Source organism: Polyodon spathula, chromosome 48, assembly GCF_017654505.1.
Source record: "Polyodon spathula isolate WHYD16114869_AA chromosome 48, ASM1765450v1, whole genome shotgun sequence".
In the NCBI taxonomy this organism is placed as follows: Eukaryota; Metazoa; Chordata; class Actinopteri; order Acipenseriformes; family Polyodontidae; genus Polyodon; species Polyodon spathula.
In genome coordinates, this window is record NC_054581.1 from 928,639 (window position 1) to 947,713 (window position 19,075).

General features: G+C 45.0%; 1 protein-coding gene across 1 annotated transcript in view; it reads right to left on the minus strand.

The window, feature by feature from the left end:
- Window positions 1-481: 481 nt before the first annotated feature.
- The window catches only part of fgf11a (fibroblast growth factor 11a), a 34,453-nt gene continuing 15,859 nt past the window's right edge, over window positions 482-19,075 (minus strand). The window contains exons 2-5 of the mRNA XM_041238370.1: window positions 16,787-16,897; window positions 10,064-10,167; window positions 1,354-1,552; window positions 482-632 (exon numbers count right to left, since the gene is read on the minus strand). Coding sequence (XP_041094304.1) covers window positions 502-632; window positions 1,354-1,552; window positions 10,064-10,167; window positions 16,787-16,897 — 545 coding nt within the window. The 3' untranslated portion in view covers window positions 482-501. The remainder of the gene's footprint in view (window positions 633-1,353; window positions 1,553-10,063; window positions 10,168-16,786; window positions 16,898-19,075) is intronic.

Here is a 19,075-nt window from a genome sequence, read left to right on the forward strand (position 1 = left end):
GCTTAAAATGCAGATTTTATGTCAGCTATCCCATCTCAGCTATTAGCTTCACTCTCCCCCCTCCCCGCCCCTCTGGCTCTCATGAGCCTTTGATCTCCCATGTGGGCTTGTAGCCCTCAGACAACCCTATCTCTTTCTGTTCACCCCTCTTGCTCTCACATCACCCCCCACCCCCGTGCTATGATCCTTCAATCTTGGCTTCTCCCATGTCGGCCCCACCTCCTTCCACCCCTCTCCCTTCTCCCCTTGTTTCCCCTCTCCTGGGACCCTGCTCTCTGTCCCCTCTCCTAGGACCCCTCTCTCTGTCCCCTCTCCCCCTCATTTCCCCTCTCCTAGGACCCTGCTCTCTGTCCCCTCTCCCCCTCATTTCCCCTCTCCTAGGACCCTGCTCTCTGTCCCCTCTCCCCCTCATTTCCCCTCTCCTAGGACCCTGCTCTCTGTCCCCTCTCCCCCTCATTTCCCCTCTCCTAGGACCCCTCTCTCTTGCCCCACTCCCCCTCGCTATGAGCCCTTGCTCTTGGCCGGCTCCTTGCGTCCGTTCTGCAGCGCCGGGGAGTCTGCTGTCTTGGCTGTCTTTCTCTGGGGGCTCTGCTCAGCCAGCTCATGTAGAGAAGGCTCGCGGTACATCGCCACTAGAGGGAGACAGAAACACAGCAGGAAGAACTATCATTACTTCATTGCGCAGAACAGCTTGCTCATCACTGACAGGTCTGTAGTGCAGGATCCTGTACGTGCAAGTGATATTAGCGATGTAGCTCTCAGATGTGCAGCTTTGAAGCATGTGTCTTGGGAAACGTATTAACCAATCAGCTGCTTCCCCTATTGACTGACGCGCTTTCATCCAATAACATGACCCAGAAGGGACTGAGGTCACCTAGTAGGTGTAACAGAAGGCATAGAAACTAAAGTAGCACCAGATGTAAAATAAAAATCCACATTTGCTAAAATAACTTTCAAAACCTCTGGAGCTCCTGGGCTTGCAAAACATAACACTGTGCTAGCTGCAATCAGTCTTGGGGAAGTTACGTTCAAAAAGTAATCTGCTAGTTACAAAGTAGCAAAATTGTAACTAGTTACAGTTACAGTTGCATGTAGTTCCCTCTCAGGCACGGTTTATATTTTACAGATTTTTTTTGGTTGCTGCTCGAACTATTCTCTGCAGATCCAGCTCTTGAACCCGCTCCCCTTCCTATTGTGCCATTTTGCTACCTGTTTGAAAAAGGAACCAAAAGTTACTGAAGGGTAATCAGATTACAGTTACAAGTTACTGAAAAATGTAATCAGATTACAGTAATGCGTTACTCCCCAACACTGGCTACAATTACCTGAGTGTCCACTGTTCACAGTTCTCACCTTCAATGAGTTTAGGCAGGAAGTGGGCGGCTGCTTTGTTCTTCTTGACTCGGTTGCCCTTCATCACTTGACCCTCGCGGTTGATCCCGATATACCAGGCCCTGCCTGATTCTCTCTGCCGGTACAGGATGGAGGAGTAGGTCACAAAGTAATTCTCAAACACGCCCTCTTTGAACTTGCACTCCGGGGTGAAGTGTTCCTGCAAACAAACAAGCAAGCTGCTGTGAGCGCCCCCTGCTGGAAACCCCGAGCGATCTCACAAAAACCTCCCCCTTCTGAATTCCAGGAAAGCGCAAAATATGCATGGTTGTTCCCAGACAAACAAGTGAACACAAGGTAATATGCGACACTCTATATAGGTAAAGGATCCAGCAGTCCATTAGAAGATAAAGCAGAACACTTGCATTGATGCAAACGAACACTTATATAGCATTCACTGTGGTGGCTGTCTGGCCATTCCCAACATAGGAGGCTTGTTGCTAGGGAGCTGACTTCACTGCCTCGTGGCTTCCGTTTGTGCATCGCTGCCACACGGGGAGCGCCTTGCAGTAGATATTTCATTGGCTATGCGTTAATGTGCAATACGTGTGTATATGATAACAGTTAATGCTTTGTTTTTAATTGTTTTGCATATTGTTTGTGATGTGCTGTACGAAGTAAAACGAACAGCATTTCTAAGTGTCTGTGTATAGTGAGGGGCGATACAACCAGGGGTAATACCTGGCAGGGATGGAGTTTCTAAAAGCGCGACGAGAGCAGCTCTGCTCAGCTCGCTTCTGGGCACAGCTGCTGCCTTGCTGCTGCAGTGCGTGCTCTGCCACGTCCCAAATGGGTGAAATACATCATTGTAAATGCTGATTGGTTTTGCAACGTGATACCAGAACTAATCACTACTCCGAGTTCAATCGGTCACCCCCTCCAGAACGGACATCTTGCACACAGCTCAACCTTGCTGTGATATATGTTAAGTCACCTTGGCAACTTGAAAAACTCTCCTACTATCCTCAGCACCCCTCAGCTGAGCGTATTAAACCTGATCACACCTTGTGCTGGCTATAATTCAAGCTCACAAAGAGCGTCTCCCTGCTGACTCACCTTGACGATTTCTCTTCATCGCAGGTTCCTTTAGACCAGAAACTGTTATTCACCAACCCGCGGTTCATTTTTGTCAGTTTTTTTTTTGTATGGAAAGCTACAAAGCTACAAAGCAAATGCGTCACATTATTCAGCAGGTTTCATTCGACTTTATGAAGCAAAATTTGTTCATTCTGTAAGGTGATGCAAAACTTTTTAGAAGTATCTGGTAATGGTCTTTAGTAAATATTGCTGTGAACCGTGCCGAGTTCAATCGAAACATGTCAATGACAGGATGAAAACAAGACAAGAATTGGAAACCAAATACCATCAATGAACAGCAGGCGAGAGAATTATTTCATTCTGTACACCCTCTTTATTTAAGTCAACTGCAAATTTATATTAAAAAAAAAATAATAATAATTCACAATTTTACCTGATACAAGAGAATAGGTGGGGCTTATAGAGTTGAAAGGTCACTTTGTCACCTGATTGAATGAGAAAGGCTGTTCAGAGCAGTTAGCGTTCTCCAGACAAGTTCAAAGTAGCTCAAAGCAAGGCAGATTTAGAGAGACATGATAAGCACTCAATACAGGAGCAATGGAACCCAGAACGAGGTCTTCACGGGCCTGGGCTGCCCCAAGACCCAACAGGACCCAACTGGTCCATTTTCCATAAGAAGACTGTGTGGTCCAGTGGCTAATGTCCAGGGGCTTGTAACCAAAAAGTCACGGGTTCAAATCCTGCCACTGACTTGCTACCACAAACACTCTGCATTACAAATGGTAATTTTTCTCTACAGATATTTTAAACTCCATACCTCTGAATGCTGCCTTTTTTCTTTTTTTTTTTGCTAGTGTATATGCAAACATGTATTTAGTTTGGGTTTTTTGTTTGTTAGTCTGTTTGATTCAAGAATGCCTTTACTTGTATTTTGTTCAATACTGAACTCTAGTATGGAGTGGGTTATCTAGCCATGGAGTTGATGCTGAATCATTTTTATCCCTTAAGACTGACTTGACAAAGTTCTTGACAAAAGGAACGCGATTGTGAAAGACTTTAACAGACTTTCTGAGGGGGGAGCTACCGCGATCACTGAGCATAGCTCCACAGCACTGAATCAATTCAGATTCAAGCACTACTGACCTTTCTAGAGAGGCTTTGATCAAAAGCTTCTTTGTATTCAGAGCAGAACTGTGCTCTGTGACCTAACAGAGTGTTCGCCAAGGCTCTGAAATCCATTCCTCTCCCTTAAAATTGATCAGCGCGCACCCCCTGATGTGACAGGTCTCTGTGTTGACTCAATTTAGTTTCAATAATACTGATGAAGGCACTAGAGCCCAAACGCTGCTCTGCTTGACTCAGTTTAGTTTCAGTAACACTGATGAAGGCACTAGAGCCCAAGCGCTGCTCTGCTTGACTCAGTTTAGTTTCAGTAACATTGATGAAGCACTAGAGCCCAAACGCTGGTCTGCTTGACTCAGTTTAGTTTCAATAACACTGATGAAGGCACTAGAGCCCAAATGCTGGTCTGCTTGACTCAGTTTAGTTTCAATAACACTGATGAAGGCACTAGAGCCCAAACGCTGCTCTGCTTGACTCAGTTTAGTTTCAATAACACTGATGAAGGCACTAGAGCCCAAATGCTGGTCTGCTTGACTCAGTTTAGTTTCAATAACACTGATGAAGGCACTAGAGCCCAAACGCTGCTCTGCTTGACTCAGTTTAGTTTCAATAACACTGATGAAGGCACTAGAGCCCAAACGCTGGTCTGCTTGACTCAGTTTAGTTTCAATAACACTGATGAAGGCACTAGAGCCCAAATGCTGCTCTGCTTGACTCAGTTTAGTTTCAGTAACACTGATGAAGGCACTAGAGCCCAAACGCTGGTCTGCTTGACTCAGCTTGACTCAATTGCACTAGGTGACTGTCTACTTAACATTTTCCTCATAATTTATAATTGATTGTTTAAAATTGAACAGCAGTCAGTGAGTGCAGAAAGCTATTAGAGAGACTCAAATCTTCAGGCCAAGTCCTTCTTCTGCTTTCTCAGCAAGTGGAGCCCAATAAATGATTTTTCTAACGCAGGAGCAGAGAGGAGCTTTTCCAAAGAGCTGTGCCTAATTCCTGAACCCTCAACACTGCTGACAGCTACAGCCCTCTGGAGCTGCAACCCATAGCTATCTAGCCAATAACTATCTAGCCAATAACTATCTAGCATGCTCAGACACACACTGCTAACTCACAGATGCAAACACTGCGCACTCACACACACACACACACACACACACTGCTAGCTCACACATGCACACACTGGCACTCATACACACACACACACACACACACACACACTGCTAGCTCTCACACACACGCTGCTCACTCTCATACACACACACACACACACACACACACACACACACACACACTGCTCATGGAGTGGTGTGTGACCTAGCTCAGAGAGTGTCCCACACGACGACGCACTCATACACACACCACACACACACACACACCTGCTCACACTCCTCATGTAACACACACAGTGCTCACTCTACGACACCCTGTCTCATACACAACACAGACCTGCTCGTTTCTCTCACGAACACGCTGCTCACATGGTCTCATACACACACACACAAACCACACAGTGTGTGGTGACCACTGCGCACTCTCACACGTACACATGACTCATTACACCTCACATACACACACACACACACACACACACACTGCTCACACACCTGTGTGCTGCTCACGTCTCATACACACCACACACCACGACACACATGCTCACTGTTCACCACCCACGACTGATCATGCTCCTCTCATTGTCACTGCACACACCCACACACACACACACTGACTCACACACACACACACACTGACATTACCTCACACACCACACACACACACACACACACACTCACACACACACACACACACACACTCACACACACGCTGCTCACTCTCATACACACACACACACACCACACACAGTCACTGGTGAGTGAGCTCACTCTCACCACACACTCTGCTCACTCTGTGTACACACACTGCTCACTGCTCACTCTCACACACACACCTGCTACACTCTCATACACACACACACACACACCACACACACACACACACACACACACACACACACACACACACACACACACACACCTGCCTCACGTCCTTCACACACACGCTGCTCACTCTACACACTACACCAGCACACACACACTGCTCACAACTCTCACACACACACTGCTCACTCTCCACACACACGCGCCAGGTCACACACACACACACACACACACACACACACACCTGCTTCACTCTCATACAACAGTGCTCACTCTCCACACACACACAGAGTGCTCACCTCTCACACACGACACTGCTCACTCTCATAAATCTTTTCACACACAACTTTTCAAGTTTTACTCACCAGTGCTCAGTATCCTCACTCTCACACACACACACAACACACACACACACACACACGCTGCTCACTCTCACACACACGCTGCTCACTCTCATACACACACTGCACACTCTCACAAAATCTTTCACTTAAACTTTTTTCAAGTTTTACTCTACAACCTTATTTTCCAGGGGTTGGAGTTGGGGTTATAGGGCTATATTGTGTAAAGTTATTTGTATTAGGGATGTCACAGCAGCTTCATTTGGTTTAATATTTGAACTTCAAAAAAGTATTTAATCCTATATATATATAAGATAGAACTCTATGAGATTCTGTGAAGTACTGATTTCTAAGACTGAATGTCCAACTACAAGAGTTCTCGTTAACTACATTTTGGACCCAGAAAAATAAAAACAGCAAGGTTTGACAAGCAAAGGAAACAAGTATAAAATAGCTGAGTACGCACTATAGGATTATGAGCTGCGATGGTTGCCAAGCAATCCAAAGTCCAAATATATATATATATATATATTAAAAAAAAAAAAAATCAATTTTTAAACAGTGTTCCAAAAGGTCAACGCCTCTTGTCGCCATGGCAAAATTAAATTAAAAAACATAACAGCTGACAGGTACGTTTAGTGCAGGGCTGTGGCCCCTGTGTTCAAGAAATTCATTTTACCTTGAGAACGGAAATCACTCCGGCCTGCCTCAATACAAGGAGGAGCGAGACACTTCCTGCTAGAGTTGAACAGATACGCAGGCTTCTAGCTAGTTCCACACAAGGGCTTTTTGCATCATCCATGTGAGACTAAAGGTTCAGACTGATCTGATTATTAGTCTCTCCTTCAACCCCTGTGTGAGCTTCCTTGTAATGAAAAAACATGAGACTCGTTGCATCTCATTACAGCAGCAATGAACTCAACCAGCCCGTCACAATGCAATAGCCAGCACTGAACTCCACCAGCCCGTCACAATGCAATAGCCAGCACTGAACTCAACTAGCCCGTCACAATGCAATAGCCAGCACTGAACTCAACCAGCCCGTCACAATGCAATAGCCAGCACTGAACTCAACCAGCCCGTCACAATGCAATAGCCAGCACTGAACTCAACCAGCACGTCACAATGCAATAGCCAGCACTGAACTCAACCAGCACGTCACAATGCAATAGCCAGCACTGAACTCAACCAGCACGTCACAATGCAATAGCCAGCACTGAACTCAACCAGCACGTCACAATGCAATAGCCAGCACTGAACTCAACTAGCCCGTCACAATGCAATAGCCAGCACTGAACTCAACCAGCCCGTCACAATGCAATAGCCAGCACTGAACTCAACCAGCCCGTCACAATGCAATAGCCAGCACTGAACTCAACCAGCCCGTCACAATGCAATAGCCAGCACTGAACTCCACCAGCCCGTCACAATGCAATAGCAGGGAATCCCACTCAGGGGTAGAAAGGGAGTCACAATCAAATTAACCTCATTCTCTAACCTTTAGTATTACACTGATGATGCAAAAAGCATGTCAATCAATAAAAGAAGCGTCTGATTGGTTAATGACAGGAAAGAAGCCGGTGAAGGGGTGGGGTCCATTTCTGGGCAAGGAAGTGCAACACTGATCGAAAGCATGGCTTGCAAACAGAGATTCATTTAACCTTGTGTAGTGTTTTAAAATAAATGACAAGTTTACTGTAGCTTTCAAAACTGCACATTTCAGAGCTATATAACAACCAGCATTGCACAAGAAGGTTTGTGGAATTATTTCGTGAGCTGCAATCTCTTTAAGATACCTGGTATTTCAGATCGATACCAACTTGCTGTTCAAAGCCTCGGAGAGCCCTGTTTTGTGCAATGCAATGTGTTTGTAAAGAACTCGCTTGTATCTGTGTTGTGTGAGACTGCTGGAGCGTTTGATCTGCTGTTTCTTAATCAGCAGTCAGCAGCAGATTCAAAGAATGTCTCTGAGCCATTGTAGGGGAGCACAATCATGAATGCCGTTAATCAGTGCCGGCCTGGGACTGCACAAGCCACAGGCAGAACTCACACACATTGGACTGCAGGACAGGAGCCAAATTGCACAGCGCTCTGAGTGCTCCATCAACCACTGAGAAAGTGTTCTGCATTAAACCCAAAGTCATAAGACAAAATCAGCCGCTCTGCTAAACCTTCTCACTGCCTTGTAATAAAAAGAAGTATAAGAGAAATGCACAACATCAACGCTATATACAGAACAGTATAGAATAAGAAATGTTTAATTACAATCAGATATGTGGTATTAAGATGCAATTAGATAAGCAAATAAGGTAAAGCTGCCGAACATCCTGGTTTGGCTGGGACAGTCCCAGCTGTAAAAAGGCAGTGTCCCGAAGCATTCAGGAAAATTGTAATACTTGTAATATTTTAACCATCAGACCACACAGCCTTCTGTTGCCTGTATATTGCTTACATGATGTTTTTGCTGCTCTACCCTGTTCTTCTACCAGTGTAAGTATATTACAGCTGACTGGCACAGGAGCAGATGCATTAATACTGTACCCACAATTTTTGTTGAAAATTACACTGATAGAAAGAGATTCCAGTTTTACCTATCATTCATAATTTCTCCTGGCTGCATTCTCCCAGAATCTCGCTAGCCTTACCATACTGTGCTTGTGTCCTGAGTTACAGTGTGTGAGATAACGTCTCGTGTTCTCAGGGTGCAAGCAGAAAGTGTGACATGCAGACGGGCATAAAGACAGAGAGACTCCTCCATATATCCTTGCAATCTGTTACTCCCAATAGCTATACAATGTAAATACCACATTTTCCAGGTATACGCAAGATAGTGCCATCACTCAACATTCTCCAGACCAGCTCAAAGCTTCAAATCAACTCTCAAGACCCACTTGCTCTCTTGCTTTGAATGCTCTCTAAACCTGATATCTGTTATTAGCTGTTGTCTTAATTGCTATTTTGAGGTTATTCGTATGACTCTGTGTGACACACACATCCACAGTGTCTAGAATTCACATCCTAGCCTTGTATTTGTTGTTTGTATTATGCGCTCTGCCCTGTATTTCACTGTATTTAATGTATTTGCATTGTTTTTTTGCTGTTTGTATTGAATGCGCTCTGCCCTGTATTTCACTGTATTTAATGTATCTGCATTGTGTTATATGCTGTTTGTATTGAGTGTGCTCTGCCCTGTATTTCACTGTATTTAATGTATCTGCATTGTGTTATATGCTGTTTGTATTGAGTGTGCTCTGCCCTGTATTTCACTGTATTTAATGTATCTGCATTGCTTTTGTTATATGCTGTTTGTATTGAGTGTGCTCTGCCCTGTATTTCACTGTATTTAATGTATCTGCATTGTGTTATATGCTGTTTGTATTGAGTGTGCTCTGCCCTGTATTTCACTGTATTTAATGTATCTGCATTGTGTTATATGCTGTTTGTATTGACTGTGCTGTGCCCTGTATTTCACTGTATTTAATGTATCTGCATTGTGTTATATGCTGTTTGTATTGAGTGTGCTCTGCCCTGTATTTCACTGTATTTAATGTATCTGCATTGTGTTATATGCTGTTTGTATTGACTGTGCTATGCCCTGCATCTTGTAAAGCACTTTGTGATGGTGGTCCACTATGAAAGGCGCTATATAAAATAAACACTGATTGATTGATTAAGAGTTTGCAAGGACCCCTTGGCCTTGCCTCTAAGCTGGCCTCTGTGAATGCCTGTTTCAATGACTAAGCTTGTGCCCTTGTCTCACTTTTCCAGAGCCTCTCGTGGGTTTTATTTCATCCTCCAGCTCTCCACGTTGCCACGGGGCTTTTCCAAGCAGATGCTAAGTGGGTCAGAAAAGAACAAAGTCATTTGAGGAGCACTGGCAGGTAGCCTGTGCCCAGGATAATCATTCTATCTGAGGGAGTTCCTGCTGGATTAACCTCTATCTGCATCTCTCTCAGTCTCTCAAACTGCTCCGCAGAGTAGCTCAACAAACAGAAAACCTGCAGTGGCTCAAACCTTTAAAGACGTAGGGGGCTAAAATATCTCAGTTGTCCTAACTGATGTACTCTTCTTCCTGGTTAAAATAGCCTAACATCATTTTCATCACATCCTGGGGACCTTTCCAAAAGCTGAGACCTCACTAGGCAAATATCAGACCAAATAGCCTGTAATCAGTTGTCTTATACTACATCGTCCTTGTTCCTCCTCTTATTTTGACTGAGCACTTACTGAGGTGTAGAGGTACCCTTCGCTGTTCATGCCGATGTAGAGTCCAGTCTTGGTGCCTTGGATAGCCACAATGCGCAGCCCGACAGGAATGAGGTTAAACAGAGCTGCAACACACAGAAGAGAAGAATATTGCAGTGTAGCCGACTAGCTTGACCACCATTTGTGTCAGATTTGTCTACAAAGACTACTCATCTACTTGTGAATAGTCCAACTCCTTCACCGCTGCAATTACCCCACGCCAGCTTGAGAAAGGAAAGTCAATGTGTGCCCTCCGATCCCAAAGCCAATTGCCTCTGTAAACCCAGAACCCCACAGTGAATTCCAGCAAGCTGTCGGGTTTTGAAGGAAGAAGGCCAGCCCTGCAGGCGTCTGCTTGAGCTCCCCAGGTTCCTGGTTTGTAGTGCCTTTACCAGAGGATTCTCTCTCTCTCTGGAACCCCTCGCTCCCCTGACTGTAGGCGTCATCTTGCACACCACGCGGCCTCGCCTTTACCAGGAGAGACCCTGGCGTTCGGGGACACCCAAAAGGGCCAATCTATGGATCTATCTGTCTATGTAACAAATAATAATAAAAGACCAGGAATGTATAACTTGGATTAACACAACGATGCCTAAAGGAACATGAAAGAATAAACCGATATACAGTAGAAGTAGAACTCTTTGCAGTCCTGTTTCGGACCAGGTCCGACATTACAATTTTCCCTTTCCAGTCCGATGTCAGACCAATGTTGGTCGTGTTTTACTCTGGAAAAAGCCGAGAAAAACTTTCAATGACCGAGTTAGACCGATAGGAGCTGAATGAAGCCGAGAAAAAGGGCGTATAGCAGAGATAACACGGACACAAACAAAGGAGAGAGCTGCTTCTGCATCCAGCGTTCAAGGAACATCACAGACATCTGCAGAGGTTTTGGAGATGCTGCAGTAATAAAATAATGACTTGGATCGCATTGTTGAAGAGTCTGGTGATAAAACGAGTGATCAGGAGAGGATTTATCAGTATGCACGTCTATAAAGAGGTATGTGAAAAATACAGCGAGCAAGGGGTGGGGCTGGAGATACAGTATATGTATGTTTCATAATCATAACATATGTTTGATCAGCCAAAATGTCTTTATCGAAGTAACAGGCAGCGCCATCTAGTGCCTGGCCACTTTGGATCAAGGTTCCTTTTGCTTTGCTGGCAGTACACTGAACATGGTGGCCCTGGCATTGTTAGAGAGGCTGATCTCGCATGAATTGGTCTAGAAGCAGCTCTGCAGCTCGCTTTAGAACAGACTCAAAATTTTTAGGAATGATTGCAGACAGCAATCATAGTTGTGCACGTCTGCATGTGCTACAAGGGCACAGTGCAGATTTTTACAAAGCACATATTATAGCAAACATGCACTTAAAACTCTGATACTACAAGTATAATAAAAGGTTTCTCTATTACTCTTACCTGGTTTCTGTCTGAAAGCGTGTCAGTCAACAGGGGAAGTAGCTGATAGGTTATTGAAAGGAATTTAACCACTGAAAGGGTGTGCGAGGTGAAATAACCAAAAAAACCCAACTCCCTCTAAAGCATGGCTTGTGCAAAAACAGAGATTTCTTTATCCTGCCGTACCAGGCGCTTTAAAATAAAGAAATACATGTTTACTCTCCAGCACAGCATTTGACATGCAGCTAATGCAGGGAAGAGTTTGAAATGTTTGGGGATTTTTTTTTTTGCAATTACTTCAAAACTTGACATGCGCTGCAGATTCCTGGTAATAGCTTTCTTTTCGAGTGCGTTGTTTTTGATGTACTGACCAGTACAAAGAAAAGCAATGCAAGATTCAGATTGCATACTGAGTCAGATCTCTTGGCAGGGTTTGAGAAGACCTGAAGAAACCTGAGATGAATCCTTCACCTGTACATCCCACTGAAAACTACTTTCTTCCATGTGAAATAGAAAAGAAACCAATGCACGCAGTCGGCTGCCTTTGCCAGCTTCCACTTCCTCTAATTATACCGGCTGCAAGGATAAGCTGAAGTGGCAAGAGCTTGTTAATTAACTTAATTAAAAGGAAAGGTTACACCTTTTATGGGAAGTAACCCACTAGTCTCTCATTCATCTCTGGAGGCCTGGGCTACAATCTGGGGCACTAGTGGCAGAAACAGACAGACAGACAGACAGGCAGGCAGGCAGGCAGGCAGCCAGCCAGACAGACAGACAGACAGACAGACAGACAGACAGACAGACAGGCAGGCAGGCAGGGCAGGCAGGCAGATAGACAGATAGACAGATAGACAAACAGACAGACAGGCAGACAGTGGGCTAATTCACCAGCCTCTCATTCTTGCCTTTCACCTTTCTCTGGAGGCCTGGGTTCCAACTTTATAAGGGAAGACAGCTCACTTCAGTACAAAGATGTGCTCTTTTCCCATGTTTATTTCCATGGTTATACTATGCATTAGTTAACAATGTCTTGTCATGTATTTAAATGTTCTTTATCACGTGCCCCCTAGCTAGCTGGGGGGTGTGGGGGGGGGGTTCTCTTGCCAGAACAGAAGATTGCCTCATTGTTTTTAATCGCCAACAATTCACTCAAGCAATGATGCACCTACAGTACTTCCTAGGGTTAAAAACACCTCCAGCCTTTATCTAAGTAAATGTCTGATAACACATTTGAATCCCATTGTTACTGTGTGGTAGAATATAGGGCAATATTGCAGAAGGGAGATTCACACTGCCGGACCCCCGAATAGTGCACAGTGTCTTTACTCTGGAATAAAAGGTATGCATTCAAAAAAATATGGGCAGGAAAAGAAATGTAGTTCTTCCTGTTTAAATGAGGAATGAAAAAAAAAACTACATTTCCCAGAATGCCACAGCTATCCATAACACAGATTAACTGGAAATGAGTTAAACTAACACACCTGTTCGTAATTTAGGTACAGGTACAAAAGACAACAGCTGTCTGTGCGAAGATAGGGACCTGAATACAGACTGTGTTAAAACAAAGTGCATTCTAAATCTGTATGAATAATACATTTAAAACCAGTAAACCTGATTAGCATCTAACTGGAAGCTAGAGATCCTGTTAAGTTTAGTTAGGAGCTGGGATTTATTTTTGTGCTGTATTGTTTCTTAAAAGAAGCCGTTTCCCCACTGGAAAAGGGACACCTTGGCACTAATAAACACCCAGCTATCGTCCTGTTTAAACTCCCCCTTTGCTGTCGAGGGTGCTGAATGCACCAATGACAGTGTTAGGAACCCAGAGCCGTGTTCAGAGTTCTACTTCTTTGTCATGCTTGTCAAAGCTAGTTCAAACCACAGCTTGGTACAATGTATGATACCCTTGTAAACGAGATGCTTGATCTCAATGGGTCTCAAAATGAATCCCAAAATTAACCCTTTTTTCGACACTCGCCCGAAATCCAATCGGGCGAATCTAGAACTTAAAAAAAATGACTGGGCGAAACAAGCATTTTCAACAGTTTTCACTGAATTTTGGGGCTAGCCCAGGCGAGTCTAGTTTCTCCCAACGCTTCAGTATCAATGCTGGGCCAATCTAGTTTTGCCTATACCAATTATTTTGCCAAGTCTAGTTTTCCACTTCTAATTCTGGTCATCTATTGCAGACAAAATCCCTATATTATAAACCCTTGATCTTCAAAACCTGCATCTAATTCATGGCTGATCAATAAAGCAATTGATCTCACTGTGAGTTTAACTGGTTTTCTCTTCCCACAATACAGTACTCCATTCATTTCAGTCACCAGCGCTGTTGCCAGAGGAAGCATGATCTGGATACACCATGACGTGCAAAAAATCTCTTTCTCCCTGGCGAACATTCCCCCCCCCCCCCTCCAAAAAAAAAGTAATTCTCAAGTCAATTTACCTTTGATGCATGAATAAAAATGTCAAAAATATTGCTGCAGTGTGGACCGCACAGGACGCAGCAAAGGTAAAATTGCAGGTGTGGAATCTGGACTAACTGCTCTGCCTCTTATACCCTGATTGCCTCGAAGACAGAACCCAGACATCTATCTGTTCCAAGCTGTCATCCTCCTGTCAGCAGCCAGTGCAAATATATACGCATCGTGCACAGTGATCGATAGAACATCGAAGCTTTTGTAAAACGAGCTATAACCTGGCAAGCACTCCTCGCACTGTGGAAAACTGCTGGCAGGGCTCCAGTGACTGGCCACAGCATTGTTTTCTCTTTAATTGTGTTATGCTTGTGTTCTTTCAGCTCTCACAGGTCACAACGTTGCTCGCAAGCGAACTATTGGGAAAGACGCCTGAGAAAATGATAGAATCCTGGATTCTTCGCGCTAAGAAAACTGGCGATTTGGGCAAGGCATGTGTTAATCCAACTCAGCGGTAGATTAAATAAGGCGTCCACAATGAAATCGTTCTCTCACCGTGGTGTTTGAGTCCCTGTTCTTGTTTTTAATTCCAGCAGTATCTACTAAAGACCGTTTCAAGATCCACTGGAGGGCTTTTTGCGTCATCAGTGGTAAGGTGTTTTGACTATAAGATCAGTCTCCTTGGCTGTAACAGTACTGTGTTTTTAAAATTAATTTATTGATCAGACTACTAAGGCAAAAAATCTCTATGACAACCTTTCCGCTGGCAGTATTAAATGTTATATTAATTGAAATGATGTGCAGGGTTTTTTTTTTTTTTTTTTTTTTTCTTCCTTTGGTAGTCTCGACGTCAATCAACAAATGAAAAAATCAGTTTGAGAACAAAGGTAAGAAGCACAGAATATGGAAAATAATGATGTGTTACCCCACAGAAATATGTCTCTCGTTGGTTTTGAGCTGATCCACTCATTCATTACGGCTCGGAACTAACTCAAGACTTGTGTGGTAAGATATTCTGACCCCTATATTATTCTATTTATATTATGCTGGCTGTATGATCTATTTTTTTTTAATGTATTGTAATGTGGTTTGTGAAGGCACAATGGAAACTTCTGTGTGACTACTGCAGCAGGGGCTGTCTGTGCAGCAAACGTCCTTGACTGGCTGATAATCTCCTAACTACCTCTGTCAGGTGCAATGATGACTGACACTCTGGGAATTAAAAGCTGCCAGCTGCTGTACCTGTCAGTCAACGTTCAATCCATCGACCTGTCAACGGCTGGGAGTAAGGCAGCTGCCTTGAGGAACGAGGGCGAGAAGAACAGCCTGGCCACTTTATTAGGACATCTACCTAATATCAGGTTGGATCACAGCTTGCCCCGATCACAGCATTGACACGGCATAGACTCCATGAGGTGGGAGAGGCTTAAATAAAAGCCATCAAGGCACACTGGGGGAAGCATAGGCAAGCATTGTGAAGCACAGAGGTCATGGTAAAGGATATTAAAAATACGACAATGCGATGATGGCAAATGCATAGCATTACCCTTGTGATGACGATCACAGTGACCCACTCCGACCTGGAGAAGCCTGTTTCGGGTAGACTGTTTGCAATGGTGCTGCTCCCGCAATTTTACACTGCTACAGTCTCTAGTCGTTTTTTTTCTTCGGAAAAAGCAGAGAAAACCTTTCAGTGGCCGAGTGAGACCGGTAGGAGCCAAGAGAAGCCGAAACAAAAAGACAAGCGCTGAGTAAATGGACCACTAAGGGTTAAACGAGAGGCAGTTCTTGGGAACAACAGGCTGAGAAACAGGAGACTCCTTCTTCTTCAAGAGTTCAGCGTGGTTTACACAAGTCACGGTGTAATCACGTACACGTTGCACTGCGCTGAGCGACCAATCTTGCTTGGAAAAGCGATCGCCATTCATCCTTTGAAAATACTATATCTCAGTGAAATGAAGTACACATGCAGTGGCTTATCTAGCTGATGTAGAGTGCTGGGTTTTAGAACAGAATAACCACAGAGAAGCGTGATATTTCCGACACCCACTTGGGGGCAGGAGCCCAGCTGCACTTTGAAGTGTCCCTGGAACTGTGTGATATTTTCGACACCCACTAGGGGGCAGGAGCTGCAGAACTGTATTGTAATGATTCCTTTTCGGACAGGTAATGAAAGGTGGAAACGGATTACATTTCATGTGAAATAAAAATGCTTAATTTGAGTTACATTTAAAAAATAAAAGACTCTATTTGAGCATCAAAAGAAACTTATCACTTATTTTAGGATAAAATTCACTACATGTGATTGAAAAATGTTTTAGAGCAGGTGCGGTGACTTTTTATTGAGAGAGGGGGAGGATAGAGGAGAGAGGAGAGAGAAGATGGAGAGAGGGGGAGGATAGAGGAGAGAGGAGAGAGAAGATGGAGAGAGGGGGAGGGTAGAGGATAGAGGAGAGAGAAGATGGAGAGAGGGGGAGGGTAGAGGGTAGAGGAGAGAGAAGATAGAGAGAGGGGGAGGGTAGAGGGTAGAGGAGAGAGAAGAGAGGGGGAGGATAGAGGAGAGAGGAGGAGAGGAGAGAGGAGGAGGGAGAGAGAGAGAAGAGAGAGAGGGGGAGGATAGAGGAGAGAGGAGAGAGAAGATAGAGAGAGGGGGAGGGTAGAGGGTAGAGGAGAGAGAAGATGGAGAGAGGGGGAGGGTAGAGGGTAGAGGAGAGAGAAGATGGAGAGAGGGGGAGGGTAGAGGGTAGAGGAGAGAGAAGATAGAGAGAGGGGGAGGGTAGAGGGTAGAGGAGAGAGAATATAGAGAGAGGGGGAGGGTAGAGGGTAGAGGAGAGAGAAGATAGAGAGAGGGGGAGGGTAGAGGGTAGAGGAGAGAGTCCTGTGCACTCACAGGAGGAGCTGCCCTCATCACGGGTCCCATCCATTGAGCCATCCAGATTCATCTGCAGATAGAAGCCGGGCTGACAGTGCAGCCTGGAGACGATGCCCTTCAGTTGGGGCTCTGAAACAGGAGAGAGGTCATCAGTCAGGACTAGCTATATCTCTTATCGAACCAATAACATTTATACATCCTGCACCCTGCCCTAACCCTAGCGCCTATAATCTAAGCCATTCTTAAGGGTAACCTAGAATCCTATCCCCCTCTCAAAAATGATTTAAACAAGTCTATCACCCCCCATCGCTACGGCTGCACACTCACAATTAGAGCTGTCAGTATCTGTGTGATGAACAGGTTTGTGGCCAAGGTGTATACCAACAGATAGAACAGAACCGTATTGAGTAAAAACGAATGTTTGAGAAGCGATTATCCACGTTCCTCTGCTGCTCTCAAGAACGTGTGCTAAATAATTTGCAGGTATATTCCAGAGGGGAGTGAGAAGAATAGAGAAATACTAAACGAAACTGAATAGATGAGTAAAAAATTGGAAAGAGAGGACGATGGGGGAGAGAGGGGGCAGAGAGAAAGGTGCAAAAAAGGGAGACATTGAGGGGAAAGTAAGGATGGGGAAAAAAAGGAGAAAGAGGGGGTGGGAGACAGAGTGAAGGGAGAGAGCGATGGGAGAGAGGGAGAGAGTCCTCGAAGGAAGAGAAGGGGGGCTCTGAAATGAGATACTCATTTATTTTTGCTTAGAGACCTCTACTCATAGTTACGTCTACTAGTGCAAGGGGCTGACGAGAGTCCACACGACTCTACCTCTTAAACATTATACTCCGCCCATAAAGGTCTCCCCCTACTCTCTGAGAACCCCTCTCTTTATGAGATTTTCCTCTCTTTTCTACTCCCAATTTTTTTAACCTTTTCTTCTCTCCCCTCTCCTCCCCGACCCCCTCTCTCACTCCCTTCCCCTCTTATTTCCCACCCCTGCTCTCTCTCTCTTCCCTCTTAATCTCCCTCTCGAAGGATGGGGAAAAAAAAAAAAAAAAAAAAACAAAAAAAAAAAAAAAAAAACCTCCAACCTTCCTCCTCTCACTGCTCTCTCTCCTTTGTCCCTCTGGGGGATACCCTCCCTCCACCAGAACTCTCCCCTCCACCCTCTGTCACTCCCCTTGCCCCTGTGCCTCTCTCTCTCTCTTTTGTTCACACTGTAAGTAACTCCTCTTTCCCTCTGTTATCCTGAGGGGCTCTCTACGGACGAAAATTTTAATCTTCGCTCGCCAAACTTCCTCTTAATGAATCCACTACTCCTGCCCGGCTCTCCCTTCTCTCCCCACCACCCTCCCCCACCCTGAGCCCACACCCTAGCCATCCTCCTATCCTCTCTCTCCTGTCACCTCTTCATGTCTCTCTCCTCTCTCCTCCCTCCTCAAGTTATAAGTGAAGACCTAACCTGGAAAACTCCCTCTCTCACTACCCCTGCCACTCACTCTCTCCCACCTATAGTCACGCTTGTTCAACCTGACGCTCTGTGATGGGAGATCGATCGTCCTCCTCTTCTCTGCAAGACTCCCCCTCTCTCCCTGATCCCTCCGCACCACTCACCCCCCCTCTCCTCCTCTCGCTTCCCCTCTCTCCCTCCCCCCCACGCTAGCCCAAGGCCCCTCTCCTGCACAAACATGCAAAATTCGCAGGGGGATAATAAATGGGAGAGAGGGGATGGGAGAGAGGGATAAGTTTTTTTTTTGTAAAGCAGAGGGAGAGAATGAACAGTGTAACTAGGGGGGTTGGAGAGAGTGAAGGGAGAGAGGGGGTGGAAGAGAGCAGAGGGAGAGAGCAAAGTGAGAACGGGAGAGAGGGGGTGGGTGAGAGTGAGAGAGTTTGGTTTGTAAGTACTGGAGGGCCTAATTGAGAAAAACAGCACTAAATTATCATTGAGAGAGAACTGGTAATGAAGCCACTGAGAGGAGCACTTCATTACACAGAGGCCCCAGAGAGTGTGCTAGCATCCATTCTCCTGCCTTATGTCGAAAACTTCTCATCCAATTATAATGAAACATAACCATCTGTGTGTCACATTGCACTGCACCACTGTTTCACAATTGTTGTATAGCACCACCTGGACGAAGAGCACTCGTTGTTTGGATAAGTGATCCTGTCTGTGTTGTGCCTGGCACCATCCACTTACCCTTGCAAAAGTTACCCATAGCACATGCATCGCAAAGTCTAATAAAGCACGACAGCATGGTAAAGCAGGGATAAGTTTTGTAAAGCACAGAGAGGCATGGTAAATGAACAGTGTAA